The sequence below is a fragment of the Hypomesus nipponensis genome, chromosome 4 (assembly GCF_054491055.1).
Source record: "Hypomesus nipponensis isolate SF chromosome 4, ASM5449105v1, whole genome shotgun sequence".
Classification (NCBI taxonomy): Eukaryota; Metazoa; Chordata; class Actinopteri; order Osmeriformes; family Osmeridae; genus Hypomesus; species Hypomesus nipponensis.
This window is the reverse complement of record NC_140364.1, coordinates 10872428-10891921: the sequence shown is the minus strand read 5'-3', so window position 1 is coordinate 10891921 and position 19494 is coordinate 10872428. Positions and strand designations below refer to the sequence as shown.

Sequence of the window (19494 nt, the reverse complement as noted above, 5' to 3'; positions counted from 1 at the left end):
CAGCCCCACTCCTGACTGAGTCACGGATCCTTGCCAGCATATCAATGAACTACATATCAGTTTCCTCATCCTTCCCCTCCTTGGTTACCGCCACCAAAGTAGTGGGAGATACGGTAACTACAGACCTCTGACAAACACTGAGTCAGTGTAGAAGTTCTGAACCAGTTGGGATCAGAGGGGAGTTTTGGAGAGCTGGATTAAAGCTGCATTCCAACATCAGGGAGGAGACATCTAAACAAACCCAAATAGCAAAGTGTGCAAGAGCTCCCAATCTGATTGCCATTAAGGTCAAGTCAATCTTGGGTCAAGCAATTCTGAGTTATGTTCCTTCAGCTTTTCATTTTTCGAACACGCCCCAGAAAATTTGCAGTTATCCATTTCCCTTCAAGAAGGCTGGAGAATGTCCTATAAATCAGGGCCAAGCCAGCTCTTTCCATGGCTTAGTGTATACGAGAGCTCCATGGCAAACGCAGAGGAGGCGAGCCTACTAGACTGGGGAGTGAGGGACGACTCCAAAGGCTTCCCAGCCACTGCCACGGTGATCCTGACGTCATATCGCATGTTTCTGCAGAGACACGAAACAAGCAGGACCACCCCAGAGTTTTGGTGGGGTTCCCCCACAGGAATAGAACATTCATTTCAAGCTTCATAATTCACTTTTTTTTTATTTTATAAAAGCCATGCAGAACTTTCCTTTACTTGCCTCACAAACGCACACCTGGCCTTCATCTGCCTTTGAAAGGCCACCTAAGAATGAGAGTTTAGTAGATCCAAAATATTCAAAAAAATAATTCAATCTCCCATGTACCCATGCAAAGTTTTACATATACCGGTAATTGTTTTACATACTATCTAGAATGTATACAGTAAGCACATTTAGCAGACGCTCTTATCCAGAGCGACTTACAGTAAGTACAGGGACAATCCCTCCCTGAGGCAGGTAGGGTGAAGTGCCTTGCCCAAGGACACAACCTCATTTTGACATGATAGGGAATCGAACCGGCGATCTTCTGATTACGAGCCAGGTTCCCTAACCGCTCAGCCATCTGACTCCCTGTACCAAACAGTGTACACACTGTACACATAGCAGGGTTTCTGTATGTTCTCTTCACACATACAAAAGAACATTATAGGAAAGCAAAGGGATGAAGCGAATATTGCAAACCACTTGTGCCAGTGACAATCCGGTATTCACTGTTCCATGTTTTAACAAGGTGGTCGGACCCAGCTGATGAAACACAGGTTTACTGGAAGTGCCGGCCTGGGAATTTGGGATGGAGGAAAGGACTGGAATATTTTCACTGAAAATGGGAAAGACAGAATGTGTTTGACCCATTGTGGTATAGGGGTCAGTGCCCAGGTAAACAAAGAGATATGTATAGACCAGAAGGTCAGTTAGGGATATCATCGTCTCTATACATAGGGCAGGGGAAGACAGGACATGGTTCACCTGCTAGTACGACAAGCAGCAAGTATGGCTGGGCAGGTGTGGAAACACAAAACAGTGTGTGTGTGTGTGTGTGTTTGTGTAAGTGGTGGAACATCTGGACTGCAGACTGAAGCCCCTGTCTGTCATTCCTGCATCCTGTGACAGGGCTACACGAAAGGACAAGCAGATGTTCTGGAATGAGTGGACATCTCCCGGACATTCTGTCTCCCCACGCAACTACAGAGGCAGATTACGTGCTGACTGGCCATCCTAAATCAGTGGCTCTCAATAACATCTCACATATTTATCTTTCAAATTATACGTGTGTGAATTGATTTGGCTGGATAAAAATAGCAACTTTGAGATGTTGTACAAAGTGAAGTATCTACTGATGAAGACCTCATATGAGAAAATGCTATGCTGCATGTGCATCAATGAGGAGAACTATGTTAAACGAAGAGAAACAGGACGAAATCGTCAGCTGTCATTTAATACTTGGTCTCCATTATTCCCAGACGATGCCTCAGAACAGCAGTTTACCACAGCAATAGGACAAAGAGCCCTTCTCCAAAAACCTTAAGGCAAGGAGAAGGTGGAGGAAAAACAGAGTGGGGAGGGCAAAATGAAGGCTGGCCAAGCGTGTGAGGAATGTACCAGACTTCAACAACATCCTGAGGGAACAGAGACGGAACGCAGCGGCGCAGCTCTGTCCAGGAGCCCTGACTATTTTTAGACTCCCATCTCACCTCATTAAAAGAAGGATTGGTTTTGTAACCCCAGCAGGTCCTGGGGACAGGGAGACCACATCAACTCAGAGTCCTTTCTGTTTCGGTGCTCTTTCTCTCCACCCGCATCACGGAATGTTATGTAATGTAGGCATTGGTATTTTAACAGGCTTTTGCACTGGTTAAGATGGGCTTTTTCCAATTAGTCATATTCAAGAGCAGGAATTCTCTGTGATTTGTCTTTTTTGAGTTACCATGCTAGCAACTGCAGACTCCTCAAAGGTTACTCTATACTTTATGCGATGATGGTTCTCATCAGGAATATCCTTTGGCAAATAAATTTTCAAGTGACAAAGAAAAATGCAAAAACTAATATAAATAAATGAGCTTCAGAACATAAAAAAGCTTTTTGTATCTCATCACAGTTTTATTTGCAAGTTTTCAGTCTCTTCACCCAGTCCAGAGGGCCTCATGTAAAAAAAGAGCCAATATTGTGCATATGCCGATCTTTTACTTCTTTGATCCACCCATCTCATACAAACTATACATTTGGGTCCTTATTTTTATGAGCATGTTCTCATTAAAATTAGGTGGGGTCAGACAGCCCTTGGTTATTGATGCAGACAAAGTTCTTCTGGGCCAATAACGGAGAACCGAACAGAACCCAGAACATCGGACTGAACAGGGAAAGAAACGAGAATTCTTGGTTGAACGGGGCCTAACGTGTCTGACAGAGATGAAGTAAGCGGCTGTTGTCAGTCTTGAGTGCTCTGCAATGGTGGTGCGATATGGGAACAGGTGCTTGCATAGGCACAGTCATTGACAACATTCCCACAGGAGGGATCAGGCGAGTGAAGGGGGAATCCGGTGTGAGTCTTGTTTTCATTAGGCTCAGAAACAGCGGTAAAGCCTCCATGCCAGGGCCTCACTTTGATGTCAGAGGATATGAGGTGGGCATGAGGGAACAACCCTAATGCTACACCAAGGGACTGGAGACAGAAGGGGGTTTACAGGGCAACTGTCCCGCGGGAAAGACTGGAAAATAAATAGGTGGATATAGTGTAAGATTAAAGTGTTGAACTAACGTCTGGAGGAGGAGAGCAAGGTTCCCAAGTGTGAGAAAAAGGCGATTGTATCACCTCAGCAGAAACTGAATCCTTGCTTGCAGGAATTCTTTTTTCACATCCCGCATACAGTATTTTTTTGATTGACTGTTAGCTGCTTTGTACATCTCAGTCTCAGTTGCAAAAACATTGACATAAATGTGCTGTGAAGGTTCAAAGGGTTTGTCTGGGGTCTGGGAGACCAGGCTTGATCCATGCTGTAGAAGGGGGTTTTCTCTCCTGGATAGCCAAGGTGTTTGTGGGAGGCCTGATGGGGTTCAGAGGTGAGAAACCAGGGCCTCACTGTAACATTGGCCTTGTTGTTGTCTGGCTCCACCATGATTCGTGGAGGACTGACCTCCCACTGAGTCCAACTGTAATGTCATCCATGTTGCTAACTTACTGAGGCACGATTGTGTCCAATCAAAGTCAGAACATGAAAGATAGACAATGTTACCGCTGATTGAAAGGGGCCCTGTGTCCCCGGCCCCTCCATATGATGCACTAAACATTGTCTACTGTAATTACACGGCTTGGTAGCGTAAATACTGGAGCCGAAGTTCATGGTGCAGCAACAAAAATCCTTGATCAGTTCAAGGTAACAGGCGTGAAGGAAACTGATGGTCGAGGCCCACCTTCACTTTCTGACATCTCAGCAGGAAAGTTACCCGGTGTAATCAGTTTGCTCCGATCGCACCACAGCCTCAGCTCAGCTCCACACTCCCTGGCTAATCCTTCTCTAATAACACTGGTCAGCGCACTAACAGGTGAGGTCATCGGGCAGGAAATGCGAGTCAGCTGAGATAAAAGAGTGCGCTTTGTGGTGGGAAAGGAAGGTTGGCTATGTGGGGCCATGACCCCTTCTCCATCTCTCCCCTCGACAGGAGCTCAAGCAGGAAACGACCAATAAGCCAACCTCCCGGCCCTTCCACAACATCTGTGAAACAAGACCTGGTACTCCATGTATGCTGGATCTCAAAGGATGTTGATATCTGACTTCGATTGATTGATTTTTTTCACAACAGAGCTTGCAGTGTCAGTGTAAAAAATCTCAGGTCTTTGAAGGGCTCTCTTAGCCAGTGATCTGCAAGGCAGTTGTAAAAGGGTTGACTTTGTGATGAATGGTCTTGTTCCAGACCCTGAGTGGCTTGGTTGCAGTTAGTACATGTGTGGCTCTGTCTAATGGCTGGAGTGAGTCATCAGAGGACTGTGGTGGCCAAAAGCATCAGGTTGAGAGCAAAGCCAGTGAAACACCTTTTATTCATATGCACCGTTAATCATAAAACAGGATGCAATTACGTCTGCACATTATGTAACAACTCTTTGAAGCAGAACACCTGTTTTTTTCTAGTGTTCATAACATAGTTGACAGTATAAAGTGTTTTGTGAAAGAACAAACAAACTAACAACACATTTTGGCCAACAGTTGAGTGCAAACAATACATTGCAATAATCCAATATTCAGACAATAAAGGTTATCAACACACTTCAAACATTAAAGACACAAGTCTCTGCCTTTCTCTGTCATCAGGCTTTGTTGTGATGCAGGCCCCCCTGTGGTCATATATAGTACTACAACAACAAGTAGTAGCATCAACAGTAGCATCAAAAAGGACACAGAAAAGAAAAACATGGACACTGCAATCAAAGCAGAGTCACACATAAAACAGAGTTGACCTTTTTCAGAACAATAAATAACTGCTAGACTTTTGTTTTGTCATGTGCAGGTATGTTGGGTGTGGTTATGGGTGTCGATATAGCTCAGTGATAGTCCAGTCAAGCAGAATGGTACAGCATTTGACTGCAGACAAAGAAGTCAGAGATTCAAATCTCCCCTGTACTTTACGCCACTTGGATAAGTGTCCGCTGAACGAATGTGCTAATCTTGGAACATGGCACAATATTATTGCATCACACAGTATTTACTGAATACAGCGACATTGACCCAACGACTGTGCTTGTTTGCCTCTGCATGGCATCAGTCCACTGGATTAAGAGGTGAACTGAATAAGGCGCCTTAATGCTCTCCACACTTTCTCAGTTTTGAGAATTTACGGCACTCCTTAGTTACGGTTGTGTTTTGAACTTATGTACATGTTTCAACTGTAAGCCCAGTCCTGACGTTGCCAAGGCACGATTTCCTCCAGCCAACTCTGAGGATCAGGCGGCACTCTGCCCGCCGTCACATTCTGACACTTCTAGGTCCCAACCAGGACACTTCTAAGTCCCAACCAAGAGAGAACTGCAAGAAAATATAAAAGGAATACAAAAACACGAAGAGAGAGACAGAGTGAGGGGTGGAAGAGCTGGATCATTATCAGCAACTTGTTCATTATCTTGCCAAATATGAACCCTTGTATGATTGTGCTCTCTTTGGCGTTTGGGCAAACAGAACGTCTTGACTTTGTAGGTGGACACACAGAAACTTCATGGCACTGGTATTCCCCAGGAAATAGCTGCTAGCGAGGCAAGAGCTGGAAGAAAAAGAACAGGAACAACATTGACATTTTCCCCATGTGTGTTTTCTATTTAACACCTGACAGTGAAGAGTGTACAGGCAGTTCTTAACTTTCAATGATCCTGTTTTGACGTAACAGATCCCACAGCTCTCCCAACCCATCTCTGAAGTGGATTGTATTAATACTCAGCTTTGAAATCATGAAAGATTACCACTCTATCTTTACCCCAAGCTCTGTCTTGATTAGCATTTCTAACTTTCTTAGCAAAAGGCTAGCTGTTGCATAATTTTTCTGAAGGACTGCATTCTTTTGCTGATGTTCCAGGTCTGTCCATCATACAGATAACACATGAAGTATGAATCCTTAGGATACAAATGGTATACTTTAATTGAGGGTTTTGGTATCACTCAAATATCCCTGTAGGCCTAGGTCACTTTGGATTAAAGTATCAGCTAAATGAATACATTATTACTATGGAGCATGTTAAAACAGTATCTAGTCCTAGTGTCTTGTGTGTAGAAGAGAGTGTGAGAAAAAAAGAAACACCATTATAGTTGCAGCCAATATTCAACATCTGCAGACAGTCCTACCCCCTAAGGTACCATTATGATCCCGACAGTTATTCCCTGTTGTGTCTGTACTCGTCACCTGTAATCACCTGGAGACAACGGTATGATTAAAACGCGTCTGGGTACATTGTGTGATGTTTGTATCATGAGAAAAAATTACATTGTGTACTTAGTTTCATAACAGTTGAGTTCGTCGTGAACTTAACCTATAAACTAAACAGAAATGTTTATGGTTTATTTGGCAAAAGTATGCCCTGACTTTGTGTGTATTCTGTGGAGCCACAAAGTTCTCAGACGATGTTGTCAGTTCACGCTGTTCAGGGCATGCAAATACCCCACCAAATACCCCATTTAGAACTTGTTTCTAAATGAGAAATTTGACACAGTGGCTTGATTAAGGGGAATGTCTGTAGAAACAGCTCGCCTCTGACTCTGTGGAATTAGGAAAGCCATCTGGAATTTGAATATTTTCACCCTTGTGAGTCGCGTGGCATTGCCATGCGTCCTCGGCTACACCCCACTCGCGGAGTATTTAAACCAGAGGTCTTCCCTCCATGCCTCAGTCTAGCCCTCGAGCTGCAGCTGTGCATAAACTGAACGACGCTAACCGCAAGAAAAGGGAACTGCAGTCTCGCTGACTGAACAAAAACAAAGGTGTGGAGTGCGCACGCTGTTGAATTCAAGCATCATGTCTGGGGAAATTACTGCTAGAATTGGTCTTCTTCTGCTTATAGTTTCCACGGTAAGTCTTTTAGATCCGTTTTTTATATCAATTTTTTTTATTCCAATAACAATGATGTAATGTCAATGTAATTTAATAATTTTAACTTGATTTGCACAAAAATAAGATTGCCTTTGTTTTAATGTCTAGTTGTCAAGGAAATCCTCATTATTTTGCAGATGGACTCTTAGGTTATTGTAGCCCATGTTAGGAATAGGGAACGCAGTGTGCACTATTCTGATCTTAAAAACATTCCTAAGGAGGTGTGGTCTTGTGAGTACAGCCACAGCACCTCGTGATAGAACAGTAGTAGAAGCAGGGTATCCCTAAATTTCTGCCTTGAGTAAGGAGTCCTCGCATATCATAATGAGTTTATATTGTTTATACCAGTTAAACTAATGTTACTCCCACGTTACCCATCTTCATGTTGAGATTTAATTAAAATGTATTTAAATACATGTGCAGATACATGTATGAAAAGGAATGTATGAATTTAATCAGGACTAACAAAGGTCTGAAAGATATGTTATCATTCAGTGTTTTCATATCCAATATCTTGATGCTGAGAAGTGGACAGTATTTATTACCTCACAATATGAATAGTTATCTCATAAATCCACGTGGGTTAATTCCCTGAAATCCAGTGCAGTGTCTCCGTCTTGTGGCAGTAAAGAGCTATTACTAGTGGTGAAAAATCTAACTTGGAACATGGAATCTACATGCAATAATTCCCTTGTTTGTTTCATGTCTACAGACAATGGCACAGAACTGCTTCCAGCCCTGTGACTGCCCCTTGGACCCCCCTCCATGCCCGTTTGGCACCAGCCTGGTTCTGGATGGTTGTGGCTGTTGTAAGGTGTGTGCCAGGCAGGCGGACGAACCCTGCTCCCTCCTGGAGCCCTGCGACCACCACAAGGAGCTCTACTGTGACTACTCTGTGCTGAGTGATACAGATACTGGAATCTGCATGGGTGAGTTAGTTAACAAGCTGTTCAGTTTGCGGGAACATGACACTATGTTTAACTTCACAGTCTTGTAATTTCCCAATTCTAATTCTCCAACAATTTCTATCGAAATGAGAAATGAACGTATCTACTCACATTGTACACGTGCTGAACATTGAGGGATTAAGAGTGAATTTGACAAAAAGCTTTGGAACTAAAGACTGTGTCCTGTGTGTTTAGCCCAGGAGGGCCAGACATGTGACCTGGGAGGGGTGATCTATCGCAGCGGAGAAACCTTCCAGCCCAGCTGCAAGCACCACTGTGTCTGCATGAACGGCGAGATTGGCTGTGTGCCAACCTGTGCCAGTGACGTGCGCCTGCCCTCTCCCGACTGCCCGTACCCTCGTCGCATCCAGATCCCTGGCAAGTGCTGCGAGGAATGGGTGTGTGACCAGACCCCCCAGAACCACCACTTCCAGTCAGCCATGGCAGGTGAGCCTGCCTCTCTCTCTCTCTCTCTCTCTCTCTTTCTCTCTCTCTCTCTCTCTACTCTTTATCCCCCTCTCTCTGTCTTTCCCTGTCTTTTACTATCTCTATCTATCTCTCTCTCTCAAAACTAAATCTAATAATTTCCTTCCTGACAAATATTCCTAATTTTATAGTCTTCTCTATGCCTTCCCTCCACCAAATCTCTAACTCCCTCCCTTATCTCTCCATCCCTCCTATTTTTCACCACTGAACCCGTCTCTCCTCCACTATCAGGACCTGAGATTCACCCCTTGGTCTCCTCTTCCCCTCTATCAGTCTACAGGGAGGTGTCAGCCCATGGGCCGGTGCCAGAGAGCCCCAGGGAAAACTGCATTGTTCAAACCACTGAGTGGAGTGAATGCTCAGCCACTTGTGGCATGGGCGTGTCATCCCGAGTAACCAATGACAACGAGCAGTGTCAGCTAGAAAGGCAGAGTCGTATCTGCATGATCCGACCCTGCCATGTGGAGCAGGAAAAGGACATCAAGGTAAGAAGATACCAACATCAACAACATAGATCTATATTTCACAAGAGGACCATTATGTTTCGGCATTAACATGCCATTCGCGGTGTTTTGAAATACTGGCCATAGCAGTTATTCTCTCGGTAATCTGATGACTTTTTTTGTGTGCCCACAGAAGGGGAAGAAGTGTGTTCGGACACCGAAGACCCACCGTGGCATGCGCTTCGAGCTGTCCGGTTGTAGCAGCACCAGAGTCTACAAGCCCAAGTTCTGTGGGGTGTGTACGGACGGACGGTGTTGCACTCCCCACACCACCGTCACTGCTGAGGTGGAGTTTCGCTGCCCGGAGGGGGACTCCTTCCGACGGAAGATGATGTTCATCAAGACCTGCTCCTGTCATCACGACTGCCCACGCGACAATGATATTTTTCTCGCTTCACACACACGCCGAATGATAGGGGACTATGACAATGACATGTGAAGGACAGGGCCTGTCAACACACACACACACAGTTTCTCTCCCTTCACTAATCCGTTCACAGGCAGCTTGTTGGAGTTCTGGATCCCTCATCTCTCCCTGATATCCACATGCACGTCACATGCCCTAGTTGTGAGACTGAAAAGAAGAATGTGGTAATTTTGGGATATGAAGTAGTAGAGCTTGAGAGTGATACCTTTTTGTTTTTCCTTTTGTTTTTAGTTTAACGCGCAGCTCTAAAGTAATTTGGTTCTTTGAATGGTCTGCCCGTATGTATGCACACATGGATATGCTGTATGGCTGACTTGACGCACTGAAGGATTTTGTGTAGAGACATTTACCAGATCTTATAGGATACAGAATATCTCACGCACTGCTTTAGTGCCATGGGATGACGATATGGTTGTACAGCTGTAGACTGGGAGGCAGGTGGGGGGGGGGCACAAATGTCACATTTTGACATGAAATGTTTTGAAAATAAGACATTTAGTGTTGCAAATCTGCTAAGTATCAGTGTCAGTTTATGATACAGTAATTCTTAGAATATGTATTTGGATTTACATTATTGAGGTAATGTGTATTACTGTGTACACCTGACATAAATTGTTTTCCATGTTTATCCTTTAGTATTTAGATATTTGGACACACCTATCATTAATCATTGAGTCTCCTTATTTGTTGAAGGTCAAAAGGTGACCACTGACATAATCTGTCTAGTTCAAGGGGTCTTATGTAAGAGCTTGGGTCTCTCTTTAACTTGTTTTCTCCACCCCTAATCACACCCTCGCAGTAAGGTCAATATACCTACAGTACAAACACACACAGTGTGGCTCGGCTGAATAATTATTGTTAATAATGTTTTTTATTGTTTATTTAAAGAGAAAAAGTAGGAATAATAGAAATTCGGCATTTGACGAATACACCATGTGTAAATACTGTAAGACTGTGTACAGTTTTGTACTATAATTTATGTAACTGTTGTTTAACACAATGTTGTAGTTGTTTTTGTACTGTATCATACTGTTTTTCACTGTAGCCACCTGGCTAAGATACAAGTGAGTTCCTATTTGTTGCACTTTCATCTATTTCCAATAAAGAAGTTCTATATTTTTTATACATTAGTGCACCTTGTCTATAAATAAGTGAATTATAACAGTAGCTATCAGCAGTCTATCTCAAATATTTTTTTTCTTTATTAATCTTTTATCCTCATGCACAAATCAGATCAAATGTTTTTTTCATAGCCTTTCCATAAAATGTCCCAAAGAGTTTAGTTGGCCACAGATCAAACAGATAACCAACCTAAAGCCTCAGTGAAGACGAGGGAAAACAAGCAGAATTAAGAAAAATGAAAATAAGAAACCTCAAAAGCGTTTTAGAACATATATTGAAAAGTTTCAAAATGACACAGCAATTTTTTTTCATTCAAAGCTGTATAATAATCCAAAATATATAGTATGTGTTTCGAATGGAATACTTACATAGAGGATTGGACATACCTTGTGCTGTGTCAAGACAGGAAGTAAACCTTCCATAAAGCGTAGTGGGTTAATCATTACAGAGCACATGAAAAAGGACTTGATAAGCTGCTAAGCTTGCAAGTCTGTGTATGAGAGGCACACCAACACTGCAGTTCCCCATTATCAGTGGCTGAGGCTTGCAGGCAGGCAGACAGCCAGTTCTGGGGAGCTAATCTGCAGAGTGGGTGTATCTCTGCAGCTCAAGACCCTATCTCAGCCAGCAGATAAACACCAGTATGAGGGCTGGCCCTCGGATCTCATACATTTACTGCGTCTCCTTTTCTGCATGGTCCATCTGCATGCAAGCCCGTGTGTACAGTATGAGTAGTCGTGCTTGTGTTTCTGTGACGTACTTCACAGTGCAATGCAGCATTTTTAGATGACGAGATCCCCAAGAGGAGCTGCATGGGTGAAAGGAAATGTCTTTGCATGTGACAAAACTTTTCTATGTATACATAGAGAAGAATAGCCGTAAACACTCACTTGCACGCGCACACGCTCTCACACACAGTCTCACACACGCACATACACACACACAAACACAGAAACACACTGTGCCCTACTTCTATGCACCTGGACTTTAGGTTTGGTAGAAATAAAACACATATCTGGAAAACACAGTCAATATACGTACAGACACAGTATTAAAACGTTCATATTTCTGTAGTTATAAGCTGTTCTTTTCTGATCGCCATTTTTGTCTGTTTTCATATAGTTCATACTGTTGTGTGAAGTACTGCAAGTGGCACATTAGCGATGATGAAGGGGAACGAACAACACAATAGCAGTCACTGACCTTATCTGTGAGAGGTGAATGTGGAGTGTTTTCTGTGAGAACTAATGTTTCATTTTGACAATTATAGCAGCCAATCCTCATGCATCATCACAGAAGATCTTTTGCATGAACTGGAGAGAGAATGTACCATGTAGGCTGATATGTAACATTACTCGCCTAAAATGTTGAGACAAGTGCTTGAGAACAAAGACAAACTAAACTAAATGTGTACACACATTTTGGTTTTCTTGAAGCACATGACCAAAATTAAGCACATGACACCAGTAGCCTGAGGTCAAAGGACAAACTTGATATGGTTGTGTGACAGATTAGCATAGACAGAGGACCGAAACCACCGCCTGACATTTGGGCAGTCAGTTAGGCAGTCCTTTCCTATGATTAAACTGCTCATAGGAAAGTGACTATTAACCTTTTACCAAAGTATTGGTTCAACTCTGAAGGAAGCCACAAGAAAATATACCAGAATAATTGAATGGTTGCATGTGCAAAGATGACAGGTTTATATTATCGTAGCATAATATTGGCAACAAAAAGACGAATTAAACTACATTAAAGTGCAATCTATAAGTTGAAAGAGAGCTTCAATTACATAAACATGTTCAATTGCGTGTGTCAATGCTCCGTAGTCCATCCCCCGACACCCTCCACAAAAAACGGATTTATGTCCAGGTCATCTGGGGTAAAGTAAATAAATAAAAACGCTCAACCTGATCTAAATGTGATTAATGACACAGTAGAGAAAACTATAGTGCACTACCTGAGATCACGCGCTTCGGTCCAATCGTCTTCATCCAGAGGCGGGTAAATGGAAGTCGCGCACGCAACTGTAGGCTGAGCAAATCCCCATTTTTTCTCACCACAGTGACGTTTTTTGACGGAGGAAGGTTGTGTGCGAGACGGGACATACAGTATGAGAAGCCCCTATGACACGAAAGGGTATTTTGCACAGCCCTCTGATGAGCAAGAACTGAAGACAACAACGCGCTGTCATCCTCTCAGGTAAACCTAAAGAAGCTTTAACTGTCAGCTGTACGTAGGCTCCACCAGAAATCATGTTTTGACTGTTTCTCCATCACGCCTAGGGTGATGGTTGCCTTTTAAATGTTAGTATTTATTTTGAAGCAGTGGCGCAGTGTGTTTATTATATTATCTAGGCCCATGTACAAAATAATGTAGAGTCTTTACAGTCTCTCAGCGATGTAAATAGCCATGACAATCTTTACATGTCATAGTTTGTTGTACTGTCGTCAGCAACTGTAGGTGTAGCCCGTCAGGTGGGCCAGCGCGTGGAACTAAATAAAATGGGAGTGAATAAGATTTAAAGTGGATTAGCCTTTGAAATAGATTATCGTAACCGGCAAGATGAAAGCACGCACTTCACACCGACCGTCATGCTACATTTTTGTACTTTGAGTGACAGTTGTAATTTCACAGATTTATGTGCTACATAATACTAACCGAAAACGTAACATTTCAACAATTGTTCCATTTGTTCATTGAATATGCTAATCTTTACGTATGGCACGCGCCACGAGTTGTCGACTTGGTATCCGCAAACCGCGCGCAAAGGGATGTGCATAGATACAGTAAGGACGCTGCTGAGTTTACCAGAAGGTACCAGTTTCTGCGAACGCAAGCACCCCCGCCTCCCTTAAACACCACTGACTCACAATGAACACATTAACATTGGGGATGATCTATTGATGAGGCATTACTCTGTGCGGGCTGCAAATATCGAAAAATTACGACACTCATGCACACCTAGGTCTGTGTCTCATATTTTGGCCGCTGCATTTGCTCATCTCCTGAGAGGTGGGGTCGTAATACATGTATTAGCTTCTAATATTATATAATTTAATCTCACATAACAGGTGAGGTGTATAACAACCATAAGTTCACACTATTTTACAATCCTATATATTACCTCATACCTGAAATTACATATGTATTGCCTAGGCAGACCTTATGGATTATCCCAAAACAATATGTGTGGTCTCAAACTCTTGAGTGTTGTGGTCACTGCAGCTAAAAACCGATAGATCAAAGCTTTCTAAACACATGGGTATGTGACTAAGCGCCACCTGAACTCCCTGCCCTTTGTGAGGGTTTTGAGTCAGAGGACCTTTACATCATCACACTCTCCTGTTTACACAGCAACTCCCCTAGCTTATAGACATATCAGCCCTCCCACAATCTTGACCAACCCATGATGTAATGAATGGATAAACAACTATTTAGACCTTCTACATGTTAAAAGGTTTTTATTCTGTCCAAATCCTCATCGGAAGATGCTTCCGAAAATCTCCCTCTCCAATGGTATAGGCCGTGTATCGACAATTAATGGTCCAACGCTCGCGCTCTCATTGGGGCGGCAGGGCTGGCATAAGGGCCTACATCATGTCATTTTATCCATTAACATCAGGAGATGGAGCTTTGCAGAACATTGGAGACTGGGAGTGCTGAGCTGGAGACAGTAAGAATATTTGCCACGACATGATGAAACATGAGCCTGTCTTGAACGTAATAGGAATTAGATTCCATTCCAGTGAACATTAAATATTGAATACACTGCCAGCGTGCGATAAGACCAAGTCAAAGTATTTATAGAGCGGCCTTCTATTTTTCTGCAACCCTGATTAATCAGGTTAAAGTTAACTCCTCTAATGAGATGGGACTTCATCTCTTTTTTGTGTTGGGCTATCTCATTAAGAGGATGTATCTTCCTGTTTCCCTATAATCCTTCGCTGCCTACACATGCTGAAATTAACTCACATACCCTTTACTTTGAAATCAGACTATAAAATAACCATAGTACAATTGGATTGAGATATAATCAAATATTTCACAGAATTACAGAAAGGAAGGCAATCATAGATAATGTTAAACATAAACTAAAGCTGCAGTATACTAAAAGGTTATTATCCAATGTTAATGTTCTAATCTAGAACATTAAGGAGGGTCAAACAAATGGAATGAAAATCTGCCTTTGTTAAATGGTAAGTAACACCACCACGTTGCTATCATGCTACGATGTTTGTAATCCTGTGTGTTTTTGCTGACACTAGTTTTCTTTTTTTTTCATATCCCTGTTTCCTCCTGGACCAATGAACGATATGGGGTGAGTATTTCATATTATCTGTTCCATCTGCTGGGATTTATAATGGCAGAATAATGCTATGTTGTTGTTGTCATGCCATGGAATGTTGTGTGTGTGATTCTTTTAAGCAGCACAGTTGTTCACTAAATGCATAAAACAGTGTTTGGAAGGGGAAACTACTTATTTGCCTTCAATAGATTTTTTTTAGTGCATGCTGTTTCAGGAAGCACTGTGTGGAAAAAGGCGTATTAAAAAGAGTGTAGACTAGGAGTAATGTACTCTACAAAATTGCTGAAGTAGTTCTTCCACCCTCTTGGCTACTTTGGAACATTTCCTCCTCCGTCTATTTACTTCCAGAGCTGTACCATTATCAGATGGGTTTCCAATTCCTTTCATGGTTTTAAGAGATGAGCTCAGAGCACTTCTGTCAGACCAAATTGCACTTATGTTCAAATGGTATTCTGTCTGTCTGAAACTCACACATTTTTTTTTATCCCACATCATCATCATCATCACAACACACATTTCCTCCTTGAGGGGGCTCTAGTTGTCACAATGAATGGATCCACCTCTGTTGTGGTTGCCAGGTGAAGAGACACATGGCCTATTGGGCTGTTTCTGCCACAGCCAGTCTTTACAACCAGACAGGTGCTCAGGACTCAAAGCCTTATCTTCCCTGTCAATGTCCAGGAGAACAAAAGCCCCCACACAGATTATTTTATGTATTTTATTTAACCTTTATTTAACCAGGCAGAATCATTTAAGAACAAAAATTCTTATTTACAAAGATGGCCTGGCAAAAAGCAAAAGATTATTGAGGGAGAGGGGAAGGGGGCTATGGAATACAAATCAGGTTAAAAGCACAATGGCACACAACATACAGAAGAAAACAAGCAGGGCATTTGTACATAGGGAATCAGAGAGGATAAAAATGTTAAAGCACAAGAACACAAAGCAAGACAGTCTATTTACACCAGACAACAACCACAATCAAGACGTAGACTGACTGGCAGAAATGAACAGAGGATACAGGCAGGTGAGAAACAGACATGGATAAAGGAGCCATAGGCTAATAAGATCACAAAAAGCAAATCATGTATTCTGGATGAAATGTAAAATGGCTGGCACAGCTGGTTAATCAACAGAAACTAGAGAAAGAAGGTGGCTTTAATAATCAGTGGTCCGTCTTCAAACTGGGAACAGAGAAATAATGCAAACTGATCAAAGATGATTGAGCTTGACGAAGGGAACATAATACTGTCCTGACTATGGTACAGTGAGATGAAGGAGTATAAAAAGTGTGGTGTGCAGATCTGAATCTGGGAGCAAGGCAGCATATGCATATTAGTTGTTTCTTTTTTTTTTATACTGAAAAATATTGCTTTGTAATTGTAGTATTAGCCAGAGACAATGATGTCACTGATGGGGGATAAAAATACACTAATTTTAGTCAGAGGTGGAGCTTCTTGTTATCTACTCAGAACAGACATCTGTGGGGCAGCATAGCTTTACGTTGTGACATCAAAATAGTAATGGAAACCAAACCCCCATCCACATACCGTATCCAGTAACATCTATGCATTTGAACAATGCTCCTCTGATCCTTGATCTTCTGCTATTCTCTCTACAGAGTATGGGTATGTTTCTTTGGATAAAAGCTTCTGTCAAATGAATAAAATAATGCAGACCTCATTAAATGGCTAAGGTCTGTAATCTAGGACGACAGTAGATACAACTTATCTAGGAATCTAAGTGCTGCATGTCTGTAAATTGGTCACCAGGAGGCAGCAGTCAGTCAGGCATGGGAAATGGATTAACAGGTGGTCTCTTGACTCGTTTATGGGATTAACTATAGGGATTGTAGACATGGAAACCGAGCAGTAAAATAGATAAAAAACAAATCATCCCAGCAGAGGGTTGTGGTTTTCAAAAACACTTTTACTGCATATGCACGATACAACAAAAAAAAACGATTTTATTTTGTCTCTAGGGATAGCTTATGTAACACATGACAGAGAACACTATAGTGGTCCCTTTAAAGTTAATATTTAGAACCTTGACCTTAAAGACCTTTTTTACTTTAGGATTATTAACACAGGTTGTGTTAGTTGTGATATAGGAATAGGAATTCCAGAACATGAAATGCCATTGGTTAGATTAGATATTATTACACAGATGCTGTAATGAACAAGGAAAGCAGGTTTAGAACCCGCCAAAAATGTTTTCCTAAATCACTGTTTAGATGCATTACATTAAGATTAAGATTTAAGATACATTCATCATTGTTAGTGCACATCCCATCTCCCAAAAGGAATCCTTTTTCTGACTGATTGGAGTATAATTATGCATGTTGATATGTCTGAACTGCTCGATTAGATCACAACTATACTATTGACACCCTTCTCAATCTTACATTTTCCTGAGACAAACACAAATACCTAAGCATGCACAGACGTGATTCAAGACTGTCCAGACTCTTAGTTTTTACAAGGGGGTTAGGGGAGCAGATGGAGACGATAGGATGCAGCCACAACATTGTCTGATACTGGACATTGCATAGTAGTCACATTTTATAACCTCCACAGCACAAACACACTCCTGCACACATACACACACATCCTTTGTCTCACTGTTAAGTACGAGAATTCAACTTTCCTGAGACCTAATTCTGAGGCTGCAAAACAATTACAAAGTGTTCCAGAACTAAACATATCCACACAGACCAGTAGGGATCATTTCAATGTGTCTGCTGTGAGGGCATAAGCTCACTCTGAACAGAGATGAAACTGCAGACAGACTGAGCTAATTAGAGCCTGAGGTGCTTCAATGATACCACATCCCCCCTCCCCTCCTCCGATCAACACAACCGTGAAAACACTGCATAATACTTGGGTCATATGTGGGACTAGATATACTGGTGCTTGAAAAAGAAAAAAGGTGTGAAGACATACACATACATATAGAAATGACTTATAATTGTTGTGCTGTTTGATGTAATTTTTCACAATGATTTATCTCTGTCTTGCTTAATTCAGACTGTTTTTTATTTAAAATAATTCAAATTTGGGTTTCTACCATAATCTCTGTGCATTGGGCCTAGGCTAAATTATCTGTACCTCAGTGTTGTCATAGTCCTCATGAAAGATCCAGCCAGCTTGTTAGTGTAGTGGTGCGTTGGACCAAGGTATTATCAGGGCAGTAATTGAGTGGAAGGGAAGTGAGGTAATTAAAGAGCACATGCTCAGCTGGAGGCCAGAGTCGCAGATGTCTATAAGAGTGGGAGGTAGAATTGGGGAACATTCTAGAAAAGATCCGGTAGTGGCGGTGGGCGAGAAAGGAGGGGTTGCTTTTGTGTGTGAGATGAGAAGTGGTGGGGAGGGGTTATCTCTGTGCATGTGGATTTATATGTTTATGTAATGTTTGTATGTATGTCTGTGACTGTGTGTGTGGGAAGAGGTACTATTGTGTGTGTTAGCGTATTTATGCGCACATGTGTGTGTGCGCACAATCCTATGTTTTAGTGTGAGGTTGCCTTCTGCTTCCTCCTCTCTGGGGACCCTGTCTGGTCGGTGTTGTCATTTAATATCACGAGACGGTCTTGCAGAGCACCTGCTCCTTACATTTGGGGGGCAGGGTCAGCGAAAGGGGGAGGTGCAGGAGAATGGGGGGTGGCTTTTGTGCTAGAATGAACGATAGGCTACGTGGAAAATATATCGCATAATACACTATGTACAGTTCGCTTAGCAGCACAGGCACAGCTAAAGAACGCTGAGTGCAGTGAAATTGAACTGTTGAAGCTATTGTGTTTCGGCGTCATACCCCATTGGAGGGGGCTAAAAGTGGCTTAGATATGCCAATTACAACAACGCTAGCTGCGTGAGACCCAATCTGAGCCTACATCTTTTCAACTCGACGTACTAGGCTACTTAGTTGGCTTGTAGCCCATTTTTTTGTGTTCCTTTTGTGGGAATTGTGTGCTTGTAAGCTGTGTTTTTGCACACTGTAAAATATAACTTAGAACGCTTTGTTGAAATACTGTATTTATAGCATGGTTCACACAGTCACGTTATTAATAACATTTTGCATGCCACCCGATCTGCTCCAATTGAAAATGATTTAGTTTTTTTGTTCAATCTGTCCTAGATGGATGGTTATTGGTATTCATTATCGTCTCCGAAGGTTGCGCCAAATACATGGAGAAGCCTATAGGCAAGGTTTAGAGCAGACTTGGAACTGCCTCGTTTTTAAAAGGTATTAGAACATATTGTTTTCAAAAACTAAAAGTTAATCCCGGCACGGGGTTTACATTGCACAGGGCTGGCCGGTGCGCCATAACTATTTATTCCCCCTTTATAAAAAAATATATTGTTAATTTCCCCAGATCTCTTGCTGACAATTTCTGTAAGAACATAGAATAGGTTGACATATTTCCTTGCATGTTAATGTGATTTATTTATCCTCTCCTTGAAATAGACATACATTTTCTTAGCAAATGGGCACATTTCTGTATCCTTGGTTACGATGGTGCAGCCTTGGCGCTTGCCTCTGAACACCAGCCCTGCACACCGTGATTGGATTAGACTGGTGGTTGCACGTCGCCCATTGGCCAGCGCTATAAATACACTAGCCTCATTGCATACGGAGCTCCCCCTTTTTACTAG

At 42.3% G+C, this 19494-nt stretch overlaps 1 protein-coding gene across 2 annotated transcripts; it reads left to right on the top strand.

The window, feature by feature from the left end:
- The first annotated feature begins 6842 nt into the window (after window positions 1-6842).
- ccn2b (cellular communication network factor 2b) lies at window positions 6843-10536 on the top strand. 2 transcript variants are annotated; one of them, XM_084696429.1, is made up of 5 exons: window positions 6843-7027; window positions 7761-7977; window positions 8191-8442; window positions 8755-8966; window positions 9118-10536. In XM_084696429.1, the coding sequence occupies exons 1-5, from the start codon at window positions 6974-6976 to the stop codon at window positions 9421-9423; spliced, it is 1041 nt and encodes a 346-aa protein (XP_084552555.1). In that variant the 5' UTR covers window positions 6843-6973; the 3' UTR covers window positions 9424-10536. The 2 variants fall into 2 exon arrangements, with proteins under 2 accessions (XP_084552555.1, XP_084552554.1); XM_084696428.1 differs by having other exon boundaries at window positions 8713-8966.
- Window positions 10537-19494: the final 8958 nt, after the last annotated feature.